The sequence below is a fragment of the Pseudophryne corroboree genome, chromosome 5 (genome assembly GCF_028390025.1).
Source record: "Pseudophryne corroboree isolate aPseCor3 chromosome 5, aPseCor3.hap2, whole genome shotgun sequence".
Classification (NCBI taxonomy): Eukaryota; Metazoa; Chordata; class Amphibia; order Anura; family Myobatrachidae; genus Pseudophryne; species Pseudophryne corroboree.
In genome coordinates this window covers 628599122-628619132 of record NC_086448.1, presented here as the reverse complement: position 1 = coordinate 628619132, position 20011 = coordinate 628599122, and the positions used below count along the sequence as shown (strand labels likewise).

The 20011-nt window shown below is 43.6% G+C and overlaps 1 protein-coding gene across 2 annotated transcripts in view; it reads left to right on the top strand.

Moving 5' to 3' along the window:
- ROCK1 (Rho associated coiled-coil containing protein kinase 1) overlaps positions 1-19386 on the top strand; it is a 294513-nt gene extending 275127 nt beyond the window's left edge. Inside the window, exons 26-33 of one of the 2 annotated variants that reach the window (XM_063923571.1) lie at positions 511-699; positions 2704-2869; positions 11105-11181; positions 11992-12080; positions 13128-13206; positions 13322-13583; positions 14994-15198; positions 17460-19386. In XM_063923571.1, the coding sequence (XP_063779641.1) occupies positions 511-699; positions 2704-2869; positions 11105-11181; positions 11992-12080; positions 13128-13206; positions 13322-13583; positions 14994-15198; positions 17460-17463 (1071 nt within the window). In that variant the 3' untranslated portion in view covers positions 17464-19386. Of the gene's footprint in view, positions 1-510; positions 700-2703; positions 2870-10684; positions 10734-11104; positions 11182-11991; positions 12081-13127; positions 13207-13321; positions 13584-14993; positions 15199-17459 lie in introns of those variants that run through there. The other variant, XR_010177843.1, reaches the window with a different exon arrangement.
- Positions 19387-20011: the final 625 nt, after the last annotated feature.

Here is a 20011-nt window from a genome sequence, read left to right as displayed (position 1 = left end):
TATTTGTCAGCGATCGTTATAGTCATTTGTTGTTTTTCACTACTGTTGGCCTGTACCAAGCTGAGACGCAGAATAGCCTTTTCCTGGCAAACTTCCTATAGATTGAGATTCTTCTTTGTAAAAGTAGAATTTAATTTGTAGCTGTAACATTTATTCATCCACTTCTATGTAAATATTTAAGCAGCACTCATGTAGTCTATTAATATTTAGTATCAATAGTAGCTGCTACTTGGCTCTTCCTAGCATATTACCCTCATTTTGCACATTCAAACATTTTATTGTTAACTATTCAACTTAATTCCGCCATCTGTGGACATGTATATGTACACAGGGCAAACAAGGAAGTACTGTAAGCACCATTGTCAGACTGTTACCAGGCTAATACCAACGAGTGCAGCACATTACTAAAATGGACCCATTGTGGAAGCCTGTAACATAACAAGCCTTATGTGCTAGTGTAATGTTTATGCAATGATGAGTTATTACTTAGGTCTTCTGATCATGTTCTAGGCTGTGAACAAACTGGCTGAGATTATGAATCGAAAAGATTTCAAACTGGACAGGAAGAAAGCAAACACGCAGGACTTAAGGAAGAAAGAAAAAGAAAACCGTAAGCTGCAGTTGGATCTGAACCAGGAGAAGGAGAAATACAACCAGATGGTTACTAAGTTTCAGAAAGAGATGGAGGATATGCTAATGGTAAGCAATAGAGAGAAGCTGTAGCCTCTGAAACGGTTTTAATTTTATTCACTGAAGATCAGTGCCGTAACTAGGCATTTTAGCGCTGTGTCCAAGAAACGACAGTGGCGCGCCCCCCCCCCCCCCCCCAATGTAAGATAGGGGCAGTGCGCGCCTACGGCGCGCGCAAAATTTATAGGGGCGTGGCTTCACGGGGAAGGGGCGTGGCCACGAAATAATAGCAATTCATACTACGGTGCACAGTAGTCCCCCTTTTTACACATTACGGCAGCCAGACCCCCTTTTTACACATTGCGGCAGCCAGGACCCCTTTTTACACATTGCGGCAGCCAGGCCCCCTTTTTGCACATTGCGGCAGCCAGGACCCCATTTTACCCCTTTGCGGCAGCCAGGCCCCCTTCTTACACATTGCGGCAGCCAGGACCCCTTTTTACACATTGCGGCAGCCAGGACCCCTTTTTACACATTGCGGCAGCCAGGCCCCCTCTTTACACATTGCGGCAGCCAGGCCCCCTCTTTACACATTGCGGCAGCCAGGCCCCCTCTTTACACATTGCGGCAGCCAGGACCCCTTTTTACACATTGCGGCAGACGGTGTCCCCCTGAGAGAGAGAGAAAGAAAGAGAGAGAGGGATATACTTACCTTCTCCCCGCTGACAGGCTCCTCGTGCTGGCATCTCCCTCTCGGTGCAGGCAGTGAGATGAGAAGGAGGAGGAGGGAGGGGGAGCAGGGAGCCGCAGCAGCGCTATTTGATTGGTAGTAAGCGCCGCTGCAGCATCCCCCTCTCCTTCTGTATTGGCTGCCCGGCGCTGCTATGGATGCTGGGATGAAGGAACCGCATCCCAGCATCCATAGCAGCGCCAGGCAGCCAATACAGAAGGAGAGGGGGATGCTGCAGTGGCGCTTACTACCAATCAAATAGCGCTGCTGCGGCTCCCTGCTCCCCCTCCCTCCTCCTCCTTGAACCCGGCGCTGGTGGTCTCTCCCTCCAGCCGCGCACGGCGCACACAGAGGCGGCATGTAATGAGTCAATTTGACTCATTACATGCCGCTGGCCGTTGCGCCCTCAGGGCAACTACGCTGTGTGCCAAGCCCCCTTGGCACACACTTAGTTACGGCGCTGCTGAAGATCTACTAAAATATGGTGTCATATGTCACTCCGCAGAGAGAGCCTACCATTTTTTTTGCTTTGTCACATTTACCAACATAAGTGGGTGCTGCCAAGTTGCACTCTTGGCTGTAGTAAAATAAGATTTTGGCCATAGACTCCAATGCAAAGTGACTATAGTGGCAAGATACAATATAAATGGAATATTGTAGTTTATAAAATTAACAAAACTGTAACTTTTGAACAATGCTAGACAATAAATGCAAATTTAGTTACTCAACACAGCGAGAATGACACTCTAAATGTTGTATCATTGTTTTAGTTCTCTGTTCCTGACACTTTGTAGCAACGCCATAGTATTATACCCCCCTTGTTTGCCTAAAATAGGCTTTAATGTCATATAGAAAATGTAGGGGCAGGGGATTTTTGCCAGATGGACTGCCCAAAAAATAAAACTGGGTTAGATTATTGTACTGAAGTCACAATAAGACAAAGCCCTTCAAACAAGACCGTATTATACCCCTTTCACACAGAAACTGAAATTACCGGGTGAAGCAGTTCTACCTGGTAATTTCATGAAACACGCGGGTCCTTTTTCTGTGTGAAAGGGTTAACCCGGGTTGAAATTCCCAGGACTACGACCCTGGAATTTACCAGAGTTGAAGACCCAGGAATTTCGACGTAAGTTGACCCTTTAACACAGACAAAATACCCGTGTTGATCCGCAAATTACCGGGTCAAAATTCGACCCGGTAATTTGCTTGCATGTGTGAAAAGGGGGTGTCGGACAGGGACCGGCAACACGACCGGGCACTGAAATGCCGGGTAATTGCCGGGTTTTCTGCCTGAAAGTGGCATTACTGTCGCTATACACTGTAATATTGTTACTTTTTAGCAATTAACTGAAGAGAGCAACAACAAGAATGACCTTCAGATGCAGCTAGATAGCAAAGAAAGTGACATTGAACAGCTTCGTGCCAGATTGGCAGATTTACAGCTACGTATGGACTCAACAAGCGTTGCCAGTCTGCAGCCAGATGAAGCAGATGGAATGATAGGGGGTAAGTGCTGGTTAATGTCTTGTCTTTTACATCTACATACATTGAAATCAAAATATACTAGTTAGTATGCAGTTCATATCTTTGTTTTCATCTGCATTTCTAACATTTTAACGTGCGTTAAATCCATACACTGACACGCCATAGCTCTGTATGCCAAATAAAACATGATGTAATAATCTTTGACTGCTACTGTGAGTGGACAGCCTGTATACGGTTTTATATATGCAATAAGGAGGAAGGAAAAGGGTGTTGTCTTGTGGTGGCACACACAATGACATTAAATCTTAAATATTGTTCTGTTTAATACTAATAAATTCATGACAAAACCAGCAAAATATTTAAAAGCACATACACAGAGAACTTCTGTATATGATGTGAAATAAAGAATGAAAATAGGAGAGTAAAACCAAAATATTACCACTGCGTACTTTACTTTGCGTTTTTCTCCCGTGGAATCTGATGTGTTAATATAATTGTCAGATTTAGGTGTGTACACAATAAATTCTAACAGACATATATCAATTTTTTAATTCTCACGCCTTAAACGATCAGCTTTTACTCTGGTACAACAGGGAGTGTGTAATAAAAATATACATTCCCATAATTAGAAATACATAAAATTAGTTGACTTTCACTTATTTTGATATTTTCATTATAATATCACATAGAGAGCTGTTTGGGGTCAGAAATCTGTGCAATAAATCTGTACATACTTCTCAGATTCATTATAGGCTAAAAATAAAAAATCCCACCTTTTTTTAAAATATATTAACAACAAGACTGTGACCTCTATATAGGCATAAACTCCTTGTTAAAATAGTATATGTGGCTTGTGCCAACCTACTGCTTGTCCCAACCTACTGCTTGTCCCCTTGGGTTGGGTACGGGATGCTGGCGCTTGAGATGCCAGCTGTCAGAAGACCAACAGCGGCATCCCGATGCGCAGAATCCCGACACCTGCTAGGTAAGTATTCTAACCTTCTTCCACTACCCCCCTAAGCCCTACATTGGATGATTGGCCTTTTGCTGAATGACTACTTCAATTTAGTGCCCTTATTTCTAAATAACTTTTTGGTTTTCTATTGAAGGAAAATACAGAGCCTTGTAAACAATTGCCGCAAAATATGGGCATACTCTGAGAACTTTCCACACATCCTGCACATCGCAGGCTATTACGTATTACCCAAGATCTTTACCCTCTTGGCAAAGGTTTTGCATATTCCTACTGTGATATGTAGGTGGACCCACCATCGTGCTGACTGGGCATTTTAATTTGCCTGCGCTCCCTCCTTAGTTCTAATTTTTATGATTTCCTGTTGAAGGAAAATACAGAGCAACATGCTAGTTTGATGTCCTGTTTCCAGTCTGAGACATTTTGACATGGGGAGATGGATTTTTGCAGAGGGATTATGTATCTATAGCGTGGAGGACTGACCTTGCACACAGGTGCGTTACTGATATTGATGCAGGAAGTCCTTGCTTCATCCTTAGTCTTTTAAGCAAGTGTGTGTGTTGTCATTACTTGACTCCATACAGATCAATGATCTCTCCGTGTATTATTTTCTCTCCCTGTCCCACTCATAAAAATGTAAACTATAATGGAGGTTTCTATGTGTGTTTTTTTTTTTTCTCTAACGTCCTAAGTGGATGCTGGGGACTCCGTCAGGACCATGGGGTTTAGCGGCTCCGCAGGAGACAGGGCACAATAATAAAAGCTTTAGGATCAGGTGGTGTGCACTGGCTCCTCCCCCTATGACCCTCCTCCAAGCCTCAGTTAGATCTTTGTGCCCGGCCGAGAAGGGTGCAATCTAGGTGGCTCTCCTGAGCTGCTTAGAATAAAAGTTTAAGTTAGGTTTTTTATTTTCAGTGAGTCCTGCTGGCAACAGGCTCACTGCTACGAGGGACTTAGGGGAGAGAAGTAAACTCACCTGCGTGCAGGATGGATTTGCTTCTTAGGCTACTGGACACCATTAGCTCCAGAGGGAGTCGGAACACAGGTCTCACCCTGGGGTTCGTCCCGGAGCCGTGCCGCCGACCCCCCTTGCAGATGCCGAAGTTGAAGAGGTCCAGAGGTCCAGAAACAGGCGGCAGAAGACTTCAAGTCTTCATAAGGTAGCGCACAGCACTGCAGCTGTGCGCCATTGTTGTCAGCACACTTCATACCAGCGGTCACTGAGGGTGCAGGGCGCTGGGGGGGGCGCCCTGGGCAGCAATGTATTATACCTTTTTTATGGCTAAAATACATCACATATAGCCCTTGAGGCTATATGGATGTATTTAACCCCTGCCAGATGTCACAAACTCCGGGAGAAGAGCCCGCCGTTTTAGGGGGCGGGGCCTATTCTCCTCAGCACACGGCGCCATTTTCCTGCTCAGCTCTGCTGTGAGGAAGGCTCCCAGGCTCTCCCCTGCACTGCACTACAGAAACAGGGTTAAAACAGAGAGGGGGGGCACTTATTTGGCGATATGATTACATATGTGAAAATGCTATAAGGGAAAACACTTGTATAAGGGGTTGTCCCTGTATAATTATAGCGTTTTTGGTGTGTGCTGGCAAACTCTCCCTCTGTCTCCCCAAAGGGCTAGTGGGGTCCTGTCCTCTATCAGAGCATTCCCTGTGTGTGTGCTGTGTGTCGGTACGTGTGTGTCGACATGTAGGAGGACGATGTTGGTGAGGAGGCGGAGCAAATTGCCTGGATTGGTGATGTCACTCTCTAGGGAGTCGACACCGGAATGGATGGCTTATTTAGGAATTACGTGATAATGTCAACACGATGCAAGGTCGGTTGACGACATGAGACGGCCGGCAAACAAATTAGTACCTGTCCAGGCGTCTCAGACACCGTCAGGGGCTTGTAAAAACGCCCATTTACCTCAGTTGGTCGACACAGACACGGACACTGACTTCAGTGTCGACGGTGAAGAAACAAACGTATTTTCCTTTAGGGCCACACGTTACATGTTAAGGGCAATGAAGGAGGTGTTACATATTTCTGATACTACAAGTACCACAAAAAAGGGTATTATGTAGGGTGGGAATAATCTACTTGTAGTTTTTCCTGAATCAGATAAATTAAAGTGTGTGATGATACGTGGGTTTCCTCCGATAGAAAATTATTGGAGGTATACCCTTTCCCGCCAGAAGTGAGGGCGAGTTGGGAAACACACCTTAGGGGCGTTATAAGCGCTCACACGCTTATAAAAACAAGTGGCGTTACCGTCTCCAGATACGGCCGCCCTCAAGGAGCCAGCTGATAGGAAGCTGAAAAATATCCTAAAAAGTATATACACACATACTGGTGTTATACTACGACCAGCAATCGCCTCAGCCTGGATGTGCAGCGCTGGGGGGGCTTGGTCGGATTTCCTGACTGAAAATATTGATACCCTTGACAGGAACAATATTTTATTGACTATAGAGCATTTTAAGGATGCATTTCTATATATGCGAGATGCGCAGAGGGATATTTGCATTCTGGCATCAAGAGTAGATGTGATGTCCATATCTGCCAAACGATGTTTATAGACACGACAGTGGTCAGGTGATGCAGATTCCAGACGGCACATGGAAGTATTGCCGTATAAAGGGGCGGTCCATCGGACCTGGTGGCCATGGCAACAGCTGGAAAATCCACTTTTGTTACCCCAAGTCACATCTCAGCAGAAAAGGACACAGTCTTTTCAATCTCAGTCCTTTCGTACCCATAAAGGCAGGCGGGCAAAAGGCCAGTCATATCTGCCCAGGGTTAGAGGAAAGGGAAGAAGACTGCAGCAGGCAGCCCATTCCCAGGAACAGAAGTCCTCCACAGCTTCTGCCAAGTCCGCAGCATGACGCTGGGGCCATACAAGCGGACTCAGGTGCGGTGGGGGGTCATCTCAAGAGTTTCAGCACGCAGTGGGCTCACTCGCAAGTGGACTCCTGGATCCTACACGTAGTATCCCAGGTGTACATTGGAAATTCGAGACGTCTTCCCCTCACAAGTTCCTGAAGTCTGCTTTACCAACGTCTCCCTCCGACAGGGAGGCAGTATTGGGAAAAAATTCACAGGCTGTATTCCCAGCAGGTGATAATCAAAGTACCCCTCCTACAACAAGGGAAGGGGTATTATTCCACACTATATTGTGGTACTGAAGCCAAACGGCTCGGTGAGATCTAAAAGATTTGAACAATTACATACAAGGGTTCAAATCAAGATGGAGTCACTCAGAGCAGTGATAGCGAACCAGGACGATATGGTGTCACTGGATATCAGGGACACTTACCTACATGTCCAAATTTTGCCCTTCTCACCAAGGGTATCTCAGGTTCGTGGTACAGAACTGTCACTATCAGTTCAGACGCTGCCGTTTGGATTGTCCACGGCACCCCGGGTCTTTACCATGGTAATGGCCGAAATGATGATTCTTCCTAAAAGAAATATGGACGCTTTCCTGATAAGGGCAAGGTCCAGAGAACAGTTGGCGGTCGGAGTAGCACTATCTCAAGTAGTTCTACGACAGCACGAGTGGATTCTAAATATTCCAAAATCGCAGCTTTTTCCGACGACACGTCTAATGTTCCTAGGAATGATTCTGGACGCAGTCCAGAAAAGGATGTTTTCTCCCGGAGAAGAAGGCCAGGGAGTTATCCGAGCTAGTCAGGAACCTCATAAAACCAGGAAAAGTATCAGTGCATCATTGCACAAGGGTCCTGTGAAAAATGGTGGTTTCTTACAAAGCGATCCCATTCGGTAGATTTCACGCAAGAACCTTTCAGTGGAATCTGCTGGGAAAATGGTCCGGATCGCATCTTCAGATGCATCAGCGGATAACCCTGTCTCCAAGGACAAGGGTGTTTTCTTCTGCGGTGGCTGCAGAGTACTCATCTATGAAAGGGCCGCAGATTCGACATTCAGGACTGGGTCCTGGTGACCACGGATGCCAGCCTGAGTGGCTGGGGAGCAGTCACACAAGGATAAAATTTCCAGGGAGAGTGATCAAGTCTGGAGACTTCTCTCCACATAAATATACTGGAGCTAAGGGCAATTTACAAGGCTCTAAGCTTAGCAAGACCTCTGCTTCAAGGTCAGCCGGTATTGATCCAGTGGGACAACATCACGGCAGTCGCCCACGTAAACAGACAGGGCGGCACATGAAGCAGGAGGGAAATGGCAGAAACTGCAAGGATTCTTCGCTGGGCGAAAAATCATGTGATAACACTCTCAGCAGTGTTAATTCCGGGAGTGGAAAACTGGGAAGCAGACTTCCTCAGCAGGCATAACCTCCACCCGGGAGAGTGGGGACTTCAGCAGGAAGTCTTCCACATGATTGTAAACCGTTGGGAAAAACCAAAGGTGGACATGATGGCGTCCCGCCTGAACAAAAAACTAGACAGATATTGCGCCAGGTCAAGGGACCCTCAGGCAATAGCGGTGGACGCTCTGGTAACACTGTGGGTGTACCAGTCAGGGTATGGGTTCCCTCCTATGCATCTCATACCAAAAGTACTGAGAATCATAAGAAGGAGATGAGTAAGAACGATACTCGTGGTTCCGGATGGGTCAAGAAGGACTTGGTACCCGGAACTTCAAGAGATGCTCACGGAAGAACCGTGGCCTCTACCTTTAAGAGAGGACCTGCTCCAGCAGGGGCCTTGTCTGTTCCAAGACTTACCGCGGCTGCGTTTGACGGCATGGCAGTTGAACGCCGGATCCTGAAAGGGCATTCCAGATGAAGTCATCCCTACCCTGGTCGAAGCCAGGAAGGATGTAACTGCAAAACATTTTCACCGCATTTGGCTAAAATATGTTGCGTGATGTGAGGCCAAGAAGGTCCCTACAGAGGAATTCCAACCGGGTCGTTTCCTACATTTCCTGAAAACAGGACTGTCTATGGGCCTAAAATTAGGGTCCATTAAGGTTCAAATTTCGACCCTGTCGAATTTCTTCCAGAAAGAACTGGCTTCAGTGCCTGAAGTTCAGACGTTTGTAAAAGGGGTACTGCATATACAGCCTCCTTTTGTGCCCCCAGTGGCACCTTGGGATCTCAATGTTGTTTTGAGTTTCCTAAAGTCACATTGGTTTGATCCACTCACCACTGTGGAATTAAAATATTTCACATGGAAGGTGAAGATTCTATTAGCCCTGGCTTCAGCCAGGCGGTTGTCAGAATGAGCGGCTTTATCATATAAAAGCCCTTACTTCATTTTTCATTCTGACAGGGCAGAATTGAGGACTCGTCCTCAATTTCTCCTTAAGGTGTTTTCTGTTTTTCACATGAACCAACCTATTGTGGTACCTGCGGCTACTAGGGACTTGGAGGACTCCAAGTTACTTGACGTTGTCAGGGCCCTGAAAATATATGTTTCCAGGACGACTGGAGTCAGAAAATCTGACTCGCTGTTTAGCCTGTATGCACCCAACAAGATGGGTGTTCCTGCTTCTAAGCAGACGATTGCTCGCTGGATTTGTAGTACAATTCAGCTTGCACATTCTGTGGCAGGCTTGCCACAGCCAAAATCAGTAAAAGCCCATTCCACAAGGAAGTGGGCTCATCTTGGGCGGCTGCCCGAGGGGTCTCGGCTTTACAATTTTACCGAGCTGCTACTTGGTCAGGGGTACACCCTGACTGAGGAGGACCTGGAGTTCTCTCATTCGGTGCTGCAGAGTCATCCGCACTCTCCCGCCCGTTTGGGAGCTTTGGTATAATCCCCATGGTCCTGACGGAGTCCCCAGCATCCACTTAGGACGTTAGAGAAAATAAGAATTTACTTACCGATAATTCTATTTCTCGTAGTCCGTAGTGGATGCTGGGCGCCCATCCCAAGTGCGGATTGTCTGCAATACTTGTACATAGTTATTGTTACAAAAATCGGGTTAGTCTTGTTGTGAGCCATCTTTTCAGAGGCTCCTTCGTTGTTATCATACTGTTAACTGGGTTCAGATCACAGGTTGTACGGTGTGATTGGTGTGGCTGGTATGAGTCTTACCCGGGATTCAATATCCTTCCTTATTATGCACGCTCGTCCGGGCACAGTATCCTAACTGAGGCTTGGAGGAGGGTCATAGGGGGAGGAGCCAGTGCACACCTCCTGATCCTAAAGCTTTTATTATTGTGCCCTGTCTCCTGCGGAGCCGCTAAACCCCATGGTCCTGACGGAGTCCCCAGCATCCACTACGGACTACGAGAAATAGAATTATCGGTAAGTAAATTCTTATTTTTTTTCCATCTGTGCCTTTTATCAATCTGTGCCTATGTGTGTGTGTTTCTTTATTATTATTTTTTTGGCAACCTACAGTATGTAAGTATGGGCAGCCATTAGTTGCCTTTATTAAGGCTATATGAAGAGTATTTACACCCTCATTCAGTGGCATCAATTCACATGTGGCCAGAGCTGTCCTAACAGATTTAAAGATGAGGCATTATATATACCAAGTACCGTATCTGATGGTTTGGCGCAGAAAAGCTTACATAATAACTGTGAGAAATGCAAGTGAAAACTAGCTGCACGTCTTCCCAGTAATAGATTAAGTGAACAGTTCATTAAATTAGCATTGTCAGTGTGCCAAAATAATTTGTTTCATTTTGTTAGCCTTCAGTGGTGTTGCTGGATCATCATTTCGTAGGTGTGTCTGTGTGCGTGTGCCATTTGCTGTGCATTGCTTGTACTGGGGAATGTTGTATTTACTTTGGGGAGCAACCAGTAGAACTACTAGGCAGATTGTTACTTATTGTGAATGGCTAATATGAAGCATACCTTGGAACAGAACAAATTTCAAATGATCTGGTTCTATTCTGCCCACTAAATAAACTGTTTGTCTCTTATTCTCCGTTTAGTCGAGTCTACCTGCATTCCTTATTTCTTTCTCTCCTATTCTTGTCTTCTGTGAGTAAATGGGAACACGCATCTTCCTGCCTGTTACCAGTGACCAGCTGTTCATCTTGTTGCACTTTCTGCTTTCAATTTTCATTTCTAGTCCGAGTCGTTGTGCTCACTTGTACTGAATTTGGTTTGATTCTTTTTGCATTTTATAATTTGTCTTTTATTTACTTAAACACTCTTCATGTTCAACTTGCATACATTTCTGCAAGTTACTGTGCTGTTTGTGGGCATGAAGCGTTGAGAGTCCAGTTTCTGTTCTGTGCTTTCTCCCCTGTCGTGCGTTTCCATTCTGCATGTTCCTATGTCTTGCACAGTGCTCTGGCAGGTGGGTAAGCACTGAACGGGTTACTTCATTTAACGTCTTATGTTTGTAGAGTCAGAATCAAGAATTGAAGGCTGGCTTTCCATACCAAACAGAGGGAACATCAAAAGACATGGATGGAAGAAGCAGGTATATGCTTGTTATGTATTGATATTGGCATATTTGTGTCACTGTGACCTAACAGATAAAATGATTCCTCTTACCCTATGGCACTACTGCCTCTCTCCGCACTGCTTCTCCTCTCCCCCCTCCCCCCCCCCCTCCCCTCCCCCTCCCCTCCCCCCCCCCCTCCCCCCCCCCTCCCCTCCCCCTCCCCTCCCCCCCCCCCTCCCCCTCCCCTCCCCTCCCCCCCTTCCTTTCCCTTTCCCTTCACAGTTCATTTAATGTAACCTGCCCCACCATTTGGATTTGGACTATTACATCGCAGGAGGACTCGTCCTACTATTTCATATACCCTGGGGGGAAAAGCTTATATTTAATGGTTTGAAGCTGAACAGCACCATTACATGTTTAAGCTGTGCTCCTTACAGTAACTCTCGGAGCAGATGGTACTTAATCATATTTGTTGGCGTGATATTGACGCTGTACCACAGCAATTCCTATCTGTGGAACTTTCTGCGTCATGGGTTTGCAGTGAATTGTTTGTACAGGTTGCCTCTAGACATGATCATTTATTTACACTACTCACACACTTCTATTTGGAAAGAGCTATTTTCTGATGTATACAATGAGCTGCTTACTGTTGTATGGTGTACAGCTAGTGGGTTGCAGACTCTCCACTTTGTCCATTGTTTAGATCAGAATGCTAAGTTGTGCTTTGTATTCCGATAACAAACCTTGTCGTGCAGTGATTCTCCTCTATGCCATTACTGTTCTTAATGTCATTGTTGTGACTCAATTGCATAGTAGTAACTAACATATTTTTCCTCTTTAATAAAGTACGTTGTGGTCAGTAGTAAGAAGATACTGTTTTACAATGATGAGCTGAATAAAGAACAGTCCAACCCATCCATGGTACTAGACATAGAGTAAGTATTGATTTACTGTGGCGTGTAAGATTTGTACTATTATAGTATGGTATTATGGTAATTTTTAAAAAAATACACTTCATTTGGTTTTACGTTCTAATATGGCAAATGACGGCCAAAATGTACAGGTATAATATAGCATTGCAAAGCAATCCATTTTAAAACTGAGTGAACCCTAATGCATCAGAGGCGTGGACCCATGTGTTTTACACAGGATGGGGAGAACCACCCCTTAGAACCTCTCCCCTTGTGCAGTATTCAGTGTAATTACCTAATCACATGCTATCACCAGACAGTAACCAATGATGCATATTACTTGTCCCTCCGTATTTTGTGTTCGTTCCTATCTTAGGCTTGAACCTGGTGTCGTTGGCCTTCCACTATCCTCCATTACACTGTTTTTAAGTTAGGCTACCTTCCTTGAAACATTGGTCTTGTTCCACCAATGATATTATAAACTTGGAGCTCCTCTTTGTTGATATGCATGGCCTGTTTCTAATGGGTCCTACACACTGGCAGATCCGCCGCCGAGCTGCCCGACGGTGGATACGGCCGACGGGCGACCTGGCGGTGGGGGGGATGTGACGGGGGGAGTGAAGTTTCTTCACTTCCCCCGGCTCCATAGCACTGCATGCTAATATGGACAGTCTCGTCTATATTGGCTTTCATGCATAAGCAACGGGGCACCAACGATTAATGAGCACGGGGCCAGGCATCGTTAATAGTTGGTGCCTACACACTAATTAATGAACAAGAACATTCATATCGTGCATGTTATCTGCCAGTGTGTAGGGCCCTTAACAGTTCTACCTATCCTTCTAGAAATAGTGCATAACTTTGAAAAATAAAGAAAGCTTTAGTGTTTCTGTGGCTGTCTTCTCCTTGACAGGTTGTCCTATTATTCCTGCTGATAAGGAAATTTGAATAATGAATTCATTAGTTTCCTTTGCTGATTTGAGTCCTAACTCTTGGATGACGGATAGAAAGTGTACTTGAGGTCCTCTTTTGTTCTGTTAGGCTTCATTACTACTTACTTTTGTTTTTCAGAAAGCTTTACCATGTCCGACCTGTTACCCAAGGAGATGTTTACAGAGCAAATACCGATGAGATCCCTAAAATATTCCAGGTAAATAGTTTACTTTTGCCCTTTATTTATTATTGACCCATAAAAATGTCTTTTCATGACCCCTGGAAAGTTGTCTGATATGTTTATGGCAATGTCGACGTTTTCCTTCTGCCAGATACTTTATGCCAATGAAGCAGAGTGTAGAAAAGACCTGGAACTGGAACCAGTGCAGCAAACAGAGAAAACAAATTTCCTCAACCACAAAGGACATGAGTTTATCCCTACACTTTATCACTTCCCAGCAAATTGTGAAGCTTGTTCTAAACCTTTATGGCATGTGTTCAAACCACCTCCAGCCCTGGAATGCCGAAGGTGCCATGTTAAGTGCCATAAAGACCACTTGGATAAAAAGGAGGAACTCATAGCTCCCTGTAAAGGTCAGTGAATAGACAGACGTGGTACCTGGATTGCGTTCATATTGCTGTTCACCCTTAATGTACCTTTAGAGCTTTCTGTTTTGATACTCTGGGCCTAAATCAGCCTGTGGGGTAGTTATATGAGGGATGGGTGGGGGTCTACAGTTAGTCCCTAAGTTTTGTGAAAAGTCATTTATCTGTAAAGAGATTATTTTTGTTATTGTCCGTTCTCCTACACCTAGCCTCAATACAGCATACGGTGTGAGACTCCCGACGTGACTGTGTGGCTCATAGAAATGTGGCTTAGCGTCTTTCTCTAAATTTTGTGTTCTTCTCATCACAGATGCAGCCAAACACCCCTCAAAGTGTACTATAGACGCTGGGCTGCCATTGTAACTGTACAGGGTACAGCATACTACTACAGAAGTCCCAGTTTTCCCATATATGCACTGGGCCCTTGTATGGCTCACCTCCCACAGTGTAACCTTCAAAGTGCGCCCAACATGGCTGCCCCATATGGTACACTTGTGAATGGGATGAAAAATACATGGACCTGGTGGTTTTGTTAGAACCCTACTCTGAACTTTAGGATTCGTAAATCACCCTCATTTTGTGTTATCTCTTCTAGGGGTAGACTATTCCATCCATGGTAATCGTACGCTGTGCGCCCAAGATGGCTGCCGCACTTGGTACTTTGTGAGGGTGGAATGCACAACCCTTGGAAGTCATTACCCAAAATGCCTACACCAATCATGCATTATGCTTTCTGTGTGCTTAAGGTTTTCTTTTTATGTCTGTGTTGCTTATCTATTTCTGTATTTTGTGCATTGTTTTTGACGTCCATCTGTAAAGCGCCTTGAGTCCTGTTTGAGAAAGAGCACTATATAAATAAAATTATTATTATTATAACTGCACAGGATTTTTAGCATTAAACACGTACAAAGTTTCATATGAAGCACTACAGAATTTGGTGTGAGAAAACGTTGCAGCTGCTGCATCGTAGCACTTTGTATACAGATTCAGATTCTATTGCACACAGATGTACAAACTTCGCACGTCAGATTGATCACTGCAAGCTAGCAAAGTTATTCCAGTTTTATTTGTGTGAATAAGTGTCCCGGACCTGGCACGCCAAGAGGGACTGTTTGATGCGACTGAAGCCATATATAATTACTCTTTCACCTAATTAAGTCATGACAAATTCCCACTGAATGAGGGCAATTCAATTAAATTAGCGACTCGGCCACAATAGGCTGTTCCAGAACAGCACATCGCGTCTAATAGCATTGCTACTTTTTTCTTGCATCCCATAAGCCTACCGTAATAGGTGTATATATGCCCAGTCTAACAATGCGAGATGTACAGCGGCACATTGATGCTAATCAGGGCCAATATGTGGCACTCAAGTTATGTCTTTGTCTCCCCACTCAGTGAGTTATGATGTGACTTCTGCAAGAGATATGCTTCTGCTGGCATGCACTCAGGATGATCAGAAGAAATGGGTATCTCATTTATTGAAGAAAATACCCAAATCTCCACCTTCAAACTTTGTCCGTGTGTCCCCAAGAACTATGTCTACTAGATCGACAAACCAGTCCTTCCGAAAACCAACAAAAACTGGTTCTGGAAAAGCCAGGTAAGACCCTTGGTGAGGATTTGTTTTATGGTACCACTAGTAGGAGTAACTTTTTGCCCCTTACATCAGGCGCGTACAGCCGCAAGTCTGAGTGCAACAAGTAAAATCCAACTTAAAATATACATTTATCAAACTGTCCAGTGCATGTTTTATTAATAAAAATAGAAGTGCTGACATGTGAAAGCACTGATTGTAGCACTCTACTCTGAGCTGCCTTATTTCCTCTGAACATCTTGTCAGACTGTGCAGCAGCCAATGCGGAGTTCCCAACGCAGCTACTCAGGGGTTTATGCATGAAAAATGCTTTTTCGTTCCTTAATTGTGTGGACCCGCTTTATCGCGGTGATGCGGGTTCCCACTTCGACAAAATGTATTAACCAGCCAGGATTCGATATGAGGGTGCTTTCTCTCACCTCCCCGGTGATATACGACTTCCCACACCGGCCGCCTTTTCGGAGGCCGCACCAGTAGTGTGCATGCACCGTCACTCTCACACCCAGGGAGCCCAGTGTTGTTTTCAGTCTCTCCTCTGGCTGGCTCACTGGGCATGCGCAAGATCTCACTATTATCGTGAGTTCTCGCATGCACCCCGGAGCCGGCAGGTCCCTGGCTGTGGTGTATGGGTAACGACACCTGTAGCTGTCAAAATCGAAAGCTTCAGGTGTCGGAACGGTCTGTGCTACTGACCGTTCATACATTGACCTGCGTATCGGCTCTGAGAATACATCTTCTCCATCATACGCTAATACCGCTTCTCCTCCATAACAACCATTCTTATAGCTACAGTACCTATCAGATCCCAGCTGTGGTCACATGACTAACGGTTGTATGAACAGCTACTGTGTCACAGCTTTAAAATCTCTGAGGTCTGAAGTGCAGATTGTCAGCTGGGGGACTTTAAATATAAAGGCAAAACTGTTGTGCTTATTCGGGGGAGGGGAAAGTGTATGTGTCATTGTGTTTGGTGTGACAATGTCAGCCCATTTTTCTCTCCCCCTTCCCTCCCCCCCCCCCCCCCAGTGTAAATGTGTTGCAGTTCATTACTATAGTTTTCTTTTTAACATATTAGATTTGTGTTTTATGTGGTAATACTAACCCGTTATTGGGAATTATCAGAAGTCCCTATGAATTCTAGCATCCTAATTATTGCTAGTGAAGGGTGCATTATTGTATTAGGTTTGTTTTCTCCATCGTCTCTCTTTACAATGTAGTTACATGGTAAGAGGTACGAAGTCACAGTCCATACAGGCCAACCCTTCAGAAATTATATTGTAGAGCCAAAGGATTGGAACTTAAATCTCCACCCACCAGTCCGACAGTAGTTAATTTTAGTTTTGTATATAATACTAGCTGTTCTGCCCATTCTTAGCACGGGAGTTTCTGATTTTCATGGTTGTAAATATAAGTTATCGTTAAAAATGTGTTATATCTATAGAGCTATAAATTTGGGACTCCTTAATGTAAGTAAATATTAATCTATGGTTCTTGGCGTTACCCGAGGAGCACACGTAGCAGATACGGTAAAAAATGACGGGACCATTTTTGTAGTTTATTAAGTTCTACACACTGGAGGTGCAATCCAAATTTTGATCTGTTTGGGCGTTATCGTTCACGCAATGCAAGCAACGCATCGTTAATGACGTTATTATGTCACCCCCTTTTCATCCCCTTAGGGGAAGTTTATTAAAATTCTAATGATGTAGTTTTCCTATTTCCTATCTGAAGTGTACTATGTTAAATTTAATCTTCCTAACATATCGGGAAGTAAGAGAATTAGTGATCAGTCAGTCAGGGCTTGGGCCAGAGTAAACTAGCCTAGGTATCTAACCCCTTTTGAATCTGTTCATTACATTTATTAATTAGGTTGTCCTGCTTTAGACCTTCGTTGTGGAGAACTGTCCATCTACCTCTAGCATTGTCATTGGTACCAGTGTGTACCTTGGCTGCCCAGGCTCCTTCTTAATCCCTTCAAAACTACTGTATATGCTGAACCTGAACCACCCAGGAGTCCACAAACTATTCTACTTTAAGATCAGGACTAACTTGTCACACTTTTCTTCTTCTACCCCTTCTTCCACTAGTCTATATTTCCAATAGACAAATAACAATTACAAAGCAATACCAGTGAGAAGAGAAATAAGCTGTAAGCTTGTATACTTAATAAATACGTGCTGAACCAAGCAAAATATATTGAGATTTGCACATTGTGGGTTAATTTTGTTGTCTCAGAACTAATTTTTACTTTTGTTTCTGTCCTCCAGCTAATCACCGTTTATGGTTGTGTTCGTTCATGAAGCTGCTCTTCCACATTAAGGACTGGTTCAGAGACGCTGCTATTTCTATCAACAGCAATACCACAGGCTACAGGGTTACTTTGCTCTCCAACTTTCCCTTGCTAAGGCAGTGAAAGAATGCAGTGAGGGTCTTCTATTGCAGGCTTTCCCTAACGATTGATAAGACAAATTATATTACTATGTAATGCAAGAAAAAGAGAGCTTAGCACACACACACACATATATATATATATATATATATATATATATATATATATATATATATACACTGTATGTATGGTGTGTCAAATCAGCACAATTATATTTGGATGTCGGAGAAAGCCTGCTGGTTATGGTGGACTGCAGCTTTTGCATTGGTGTGGATTTGAGCAGGATAGCAGAAGAATAAATATATCTCAAAATGAGAACAGGTATCCCTATATAGTCTCTCCATCTTCTTGAAGACTGCTGATTCAACTTGCAAGAAGCTAAGTGACCACTTGAACTCTAGTGCCTTCACTTTACAGCTCTTAGCAGCCTTACAGCAGAAGCACAGGGCAGGAGAAAGGATCCTGTTTTATGCTTTGCTAAATATTATACAGCTATTCATCAAGGTGAAAGGTCAACATATTGTTTTAACTATGCATTTTTATTTTGTTTTGCCAAGCCATATTGAATTGTGTTTAATATATAGAGGCATTAGAAACTAACAGTACAAAACAAAGGTTTTACACGTGTTTTTGAATGCATCATTTTGTTTGTATTGTATTGCCTTACAGTTTTTAAAGATAAACAACGTTAAGTTAACGGACATATAAAATATGTATGCACTGTGTGAACTTGTAAATTATTGTTAGAACACTTTATTGGGTATTGCTTTGTTCTTTTAGTGCCTTATTTCAATTATTTTACTGCCATGTTTTTAGTGTAATGGGCACACAATCAAGTTTTCTAACAAGTAATACCCATTCACAGGTTTTATCAACCTCAGTTATGTCACATTGCTTTTATTAGGGGGAGGTTGAAATGTCATTTGTATTAAGAAACCGAAACACGTGTAATGTGTAAAAGATTACTAAAATGTATGTTGTAGATGTCCGTTTTACATTCCTGGTAGGCGTACCCATGATTTCCAGGGTTTTAAATCGCTGATTTGCTCCATATTGGAGCATATCAGCATTTTAGCCAACCTCCGAGCCCATCGATTGAGGGACCAATATGGCTTCCAGTTTTTTAGCAGGCCTCCAGCAGTCATTGTTGACCATCAGTTCCAGTAACTGTCCTGCAAAAGAACGTCAAGGCCAAGTCTCAAGTTGGGCTAATGGAGGCATGGCTGGTTACATGCTGGTGCCCATTCCTTACAATTGCAGTTATGTGAACCATTATTATATGGAGGGTACCTTCTTCCAAACCTTTGCTTTCCTTCCAGAATGTGTTACTGTGTGTAAGACATATCATGTGATTTCTGAACAATCACTGACATAAACTACCTGCTAAGGTTTGTGTTTATAGAATATGCTGAGCATACGAGCGTTTAAAGCATTAAAGTAAGTTTCACATTTTTATATACCCTTGATAATACAGGGATTCTAATATAAATGTTACTGCTTATAAGCAGAGACAATTTAAGGTTTGGGCAATAATGGTCTATTTTTATTTGTTGTTTTATTTTTATTTTTTTTACCAAATACCTCCTCAGTAATTTATAATGGCTTTGCAGTTGTGTATTAAACAAAAATCTATAAAAAAAATTAAATAAAAAGAGCACTGGAAACCTGGTTCGTCTGAAGGCAATTTGCATGTTTCAAGTGGTATTGAAATCCGCACTGATGGATATGTAATAATAAACATATCTGTTATTAATATGCTAATGACTGTGTGATTATTTGAAAATAAATAAAACCTATTTATAGAACTATTGTTTCCAAATCATTAATGCTTGTATATTAAGTACATTTCCTGCTTGATATTAACAGTTTTGTTTGCATTACACAGTACTGCTGTTCTTGTGCCATTTTGTAGAATAAAAAATAAAGTTTCAAGAGTTTTAGTACAACTTTTTCTTTTTTTTACTTTTTTTAAATTATAATTTAAAGCAGATTTATGTTAAATAAATATGGTGCCATGTGAACACTAGCTGCCATCAGAAGATGCAAAGCCCAAAATTCAAGAGGAGTTATATATGGTTGAGGCTGAAACCCCTGGTTACTTGCAGGTTCCATGACAAAATACGTAGATCGGAAATATCAAAACGAGAAGATTCACCTAGTGATTTCGGAGTATCGATGGAATCATTGTCATTCACTAACCCGAAGAAGCCGTAATCCAGTGCAATTTGTGTATTACAGCACAGGATACTAGAGTTTCCCATACAGAACCATAATTCACGCAGGGTACATACACATGGGATCAGTATGGGATCCCGGAAGTCGGGAGACCGACGCCTGGAACCCGACAACCATAATCCCGGCAGCGAGCGCAGCGTGGCCCCTCACTGTCTCGCTGCACTTGCCACACTACGGGCCCGGTGGCGACCTTTA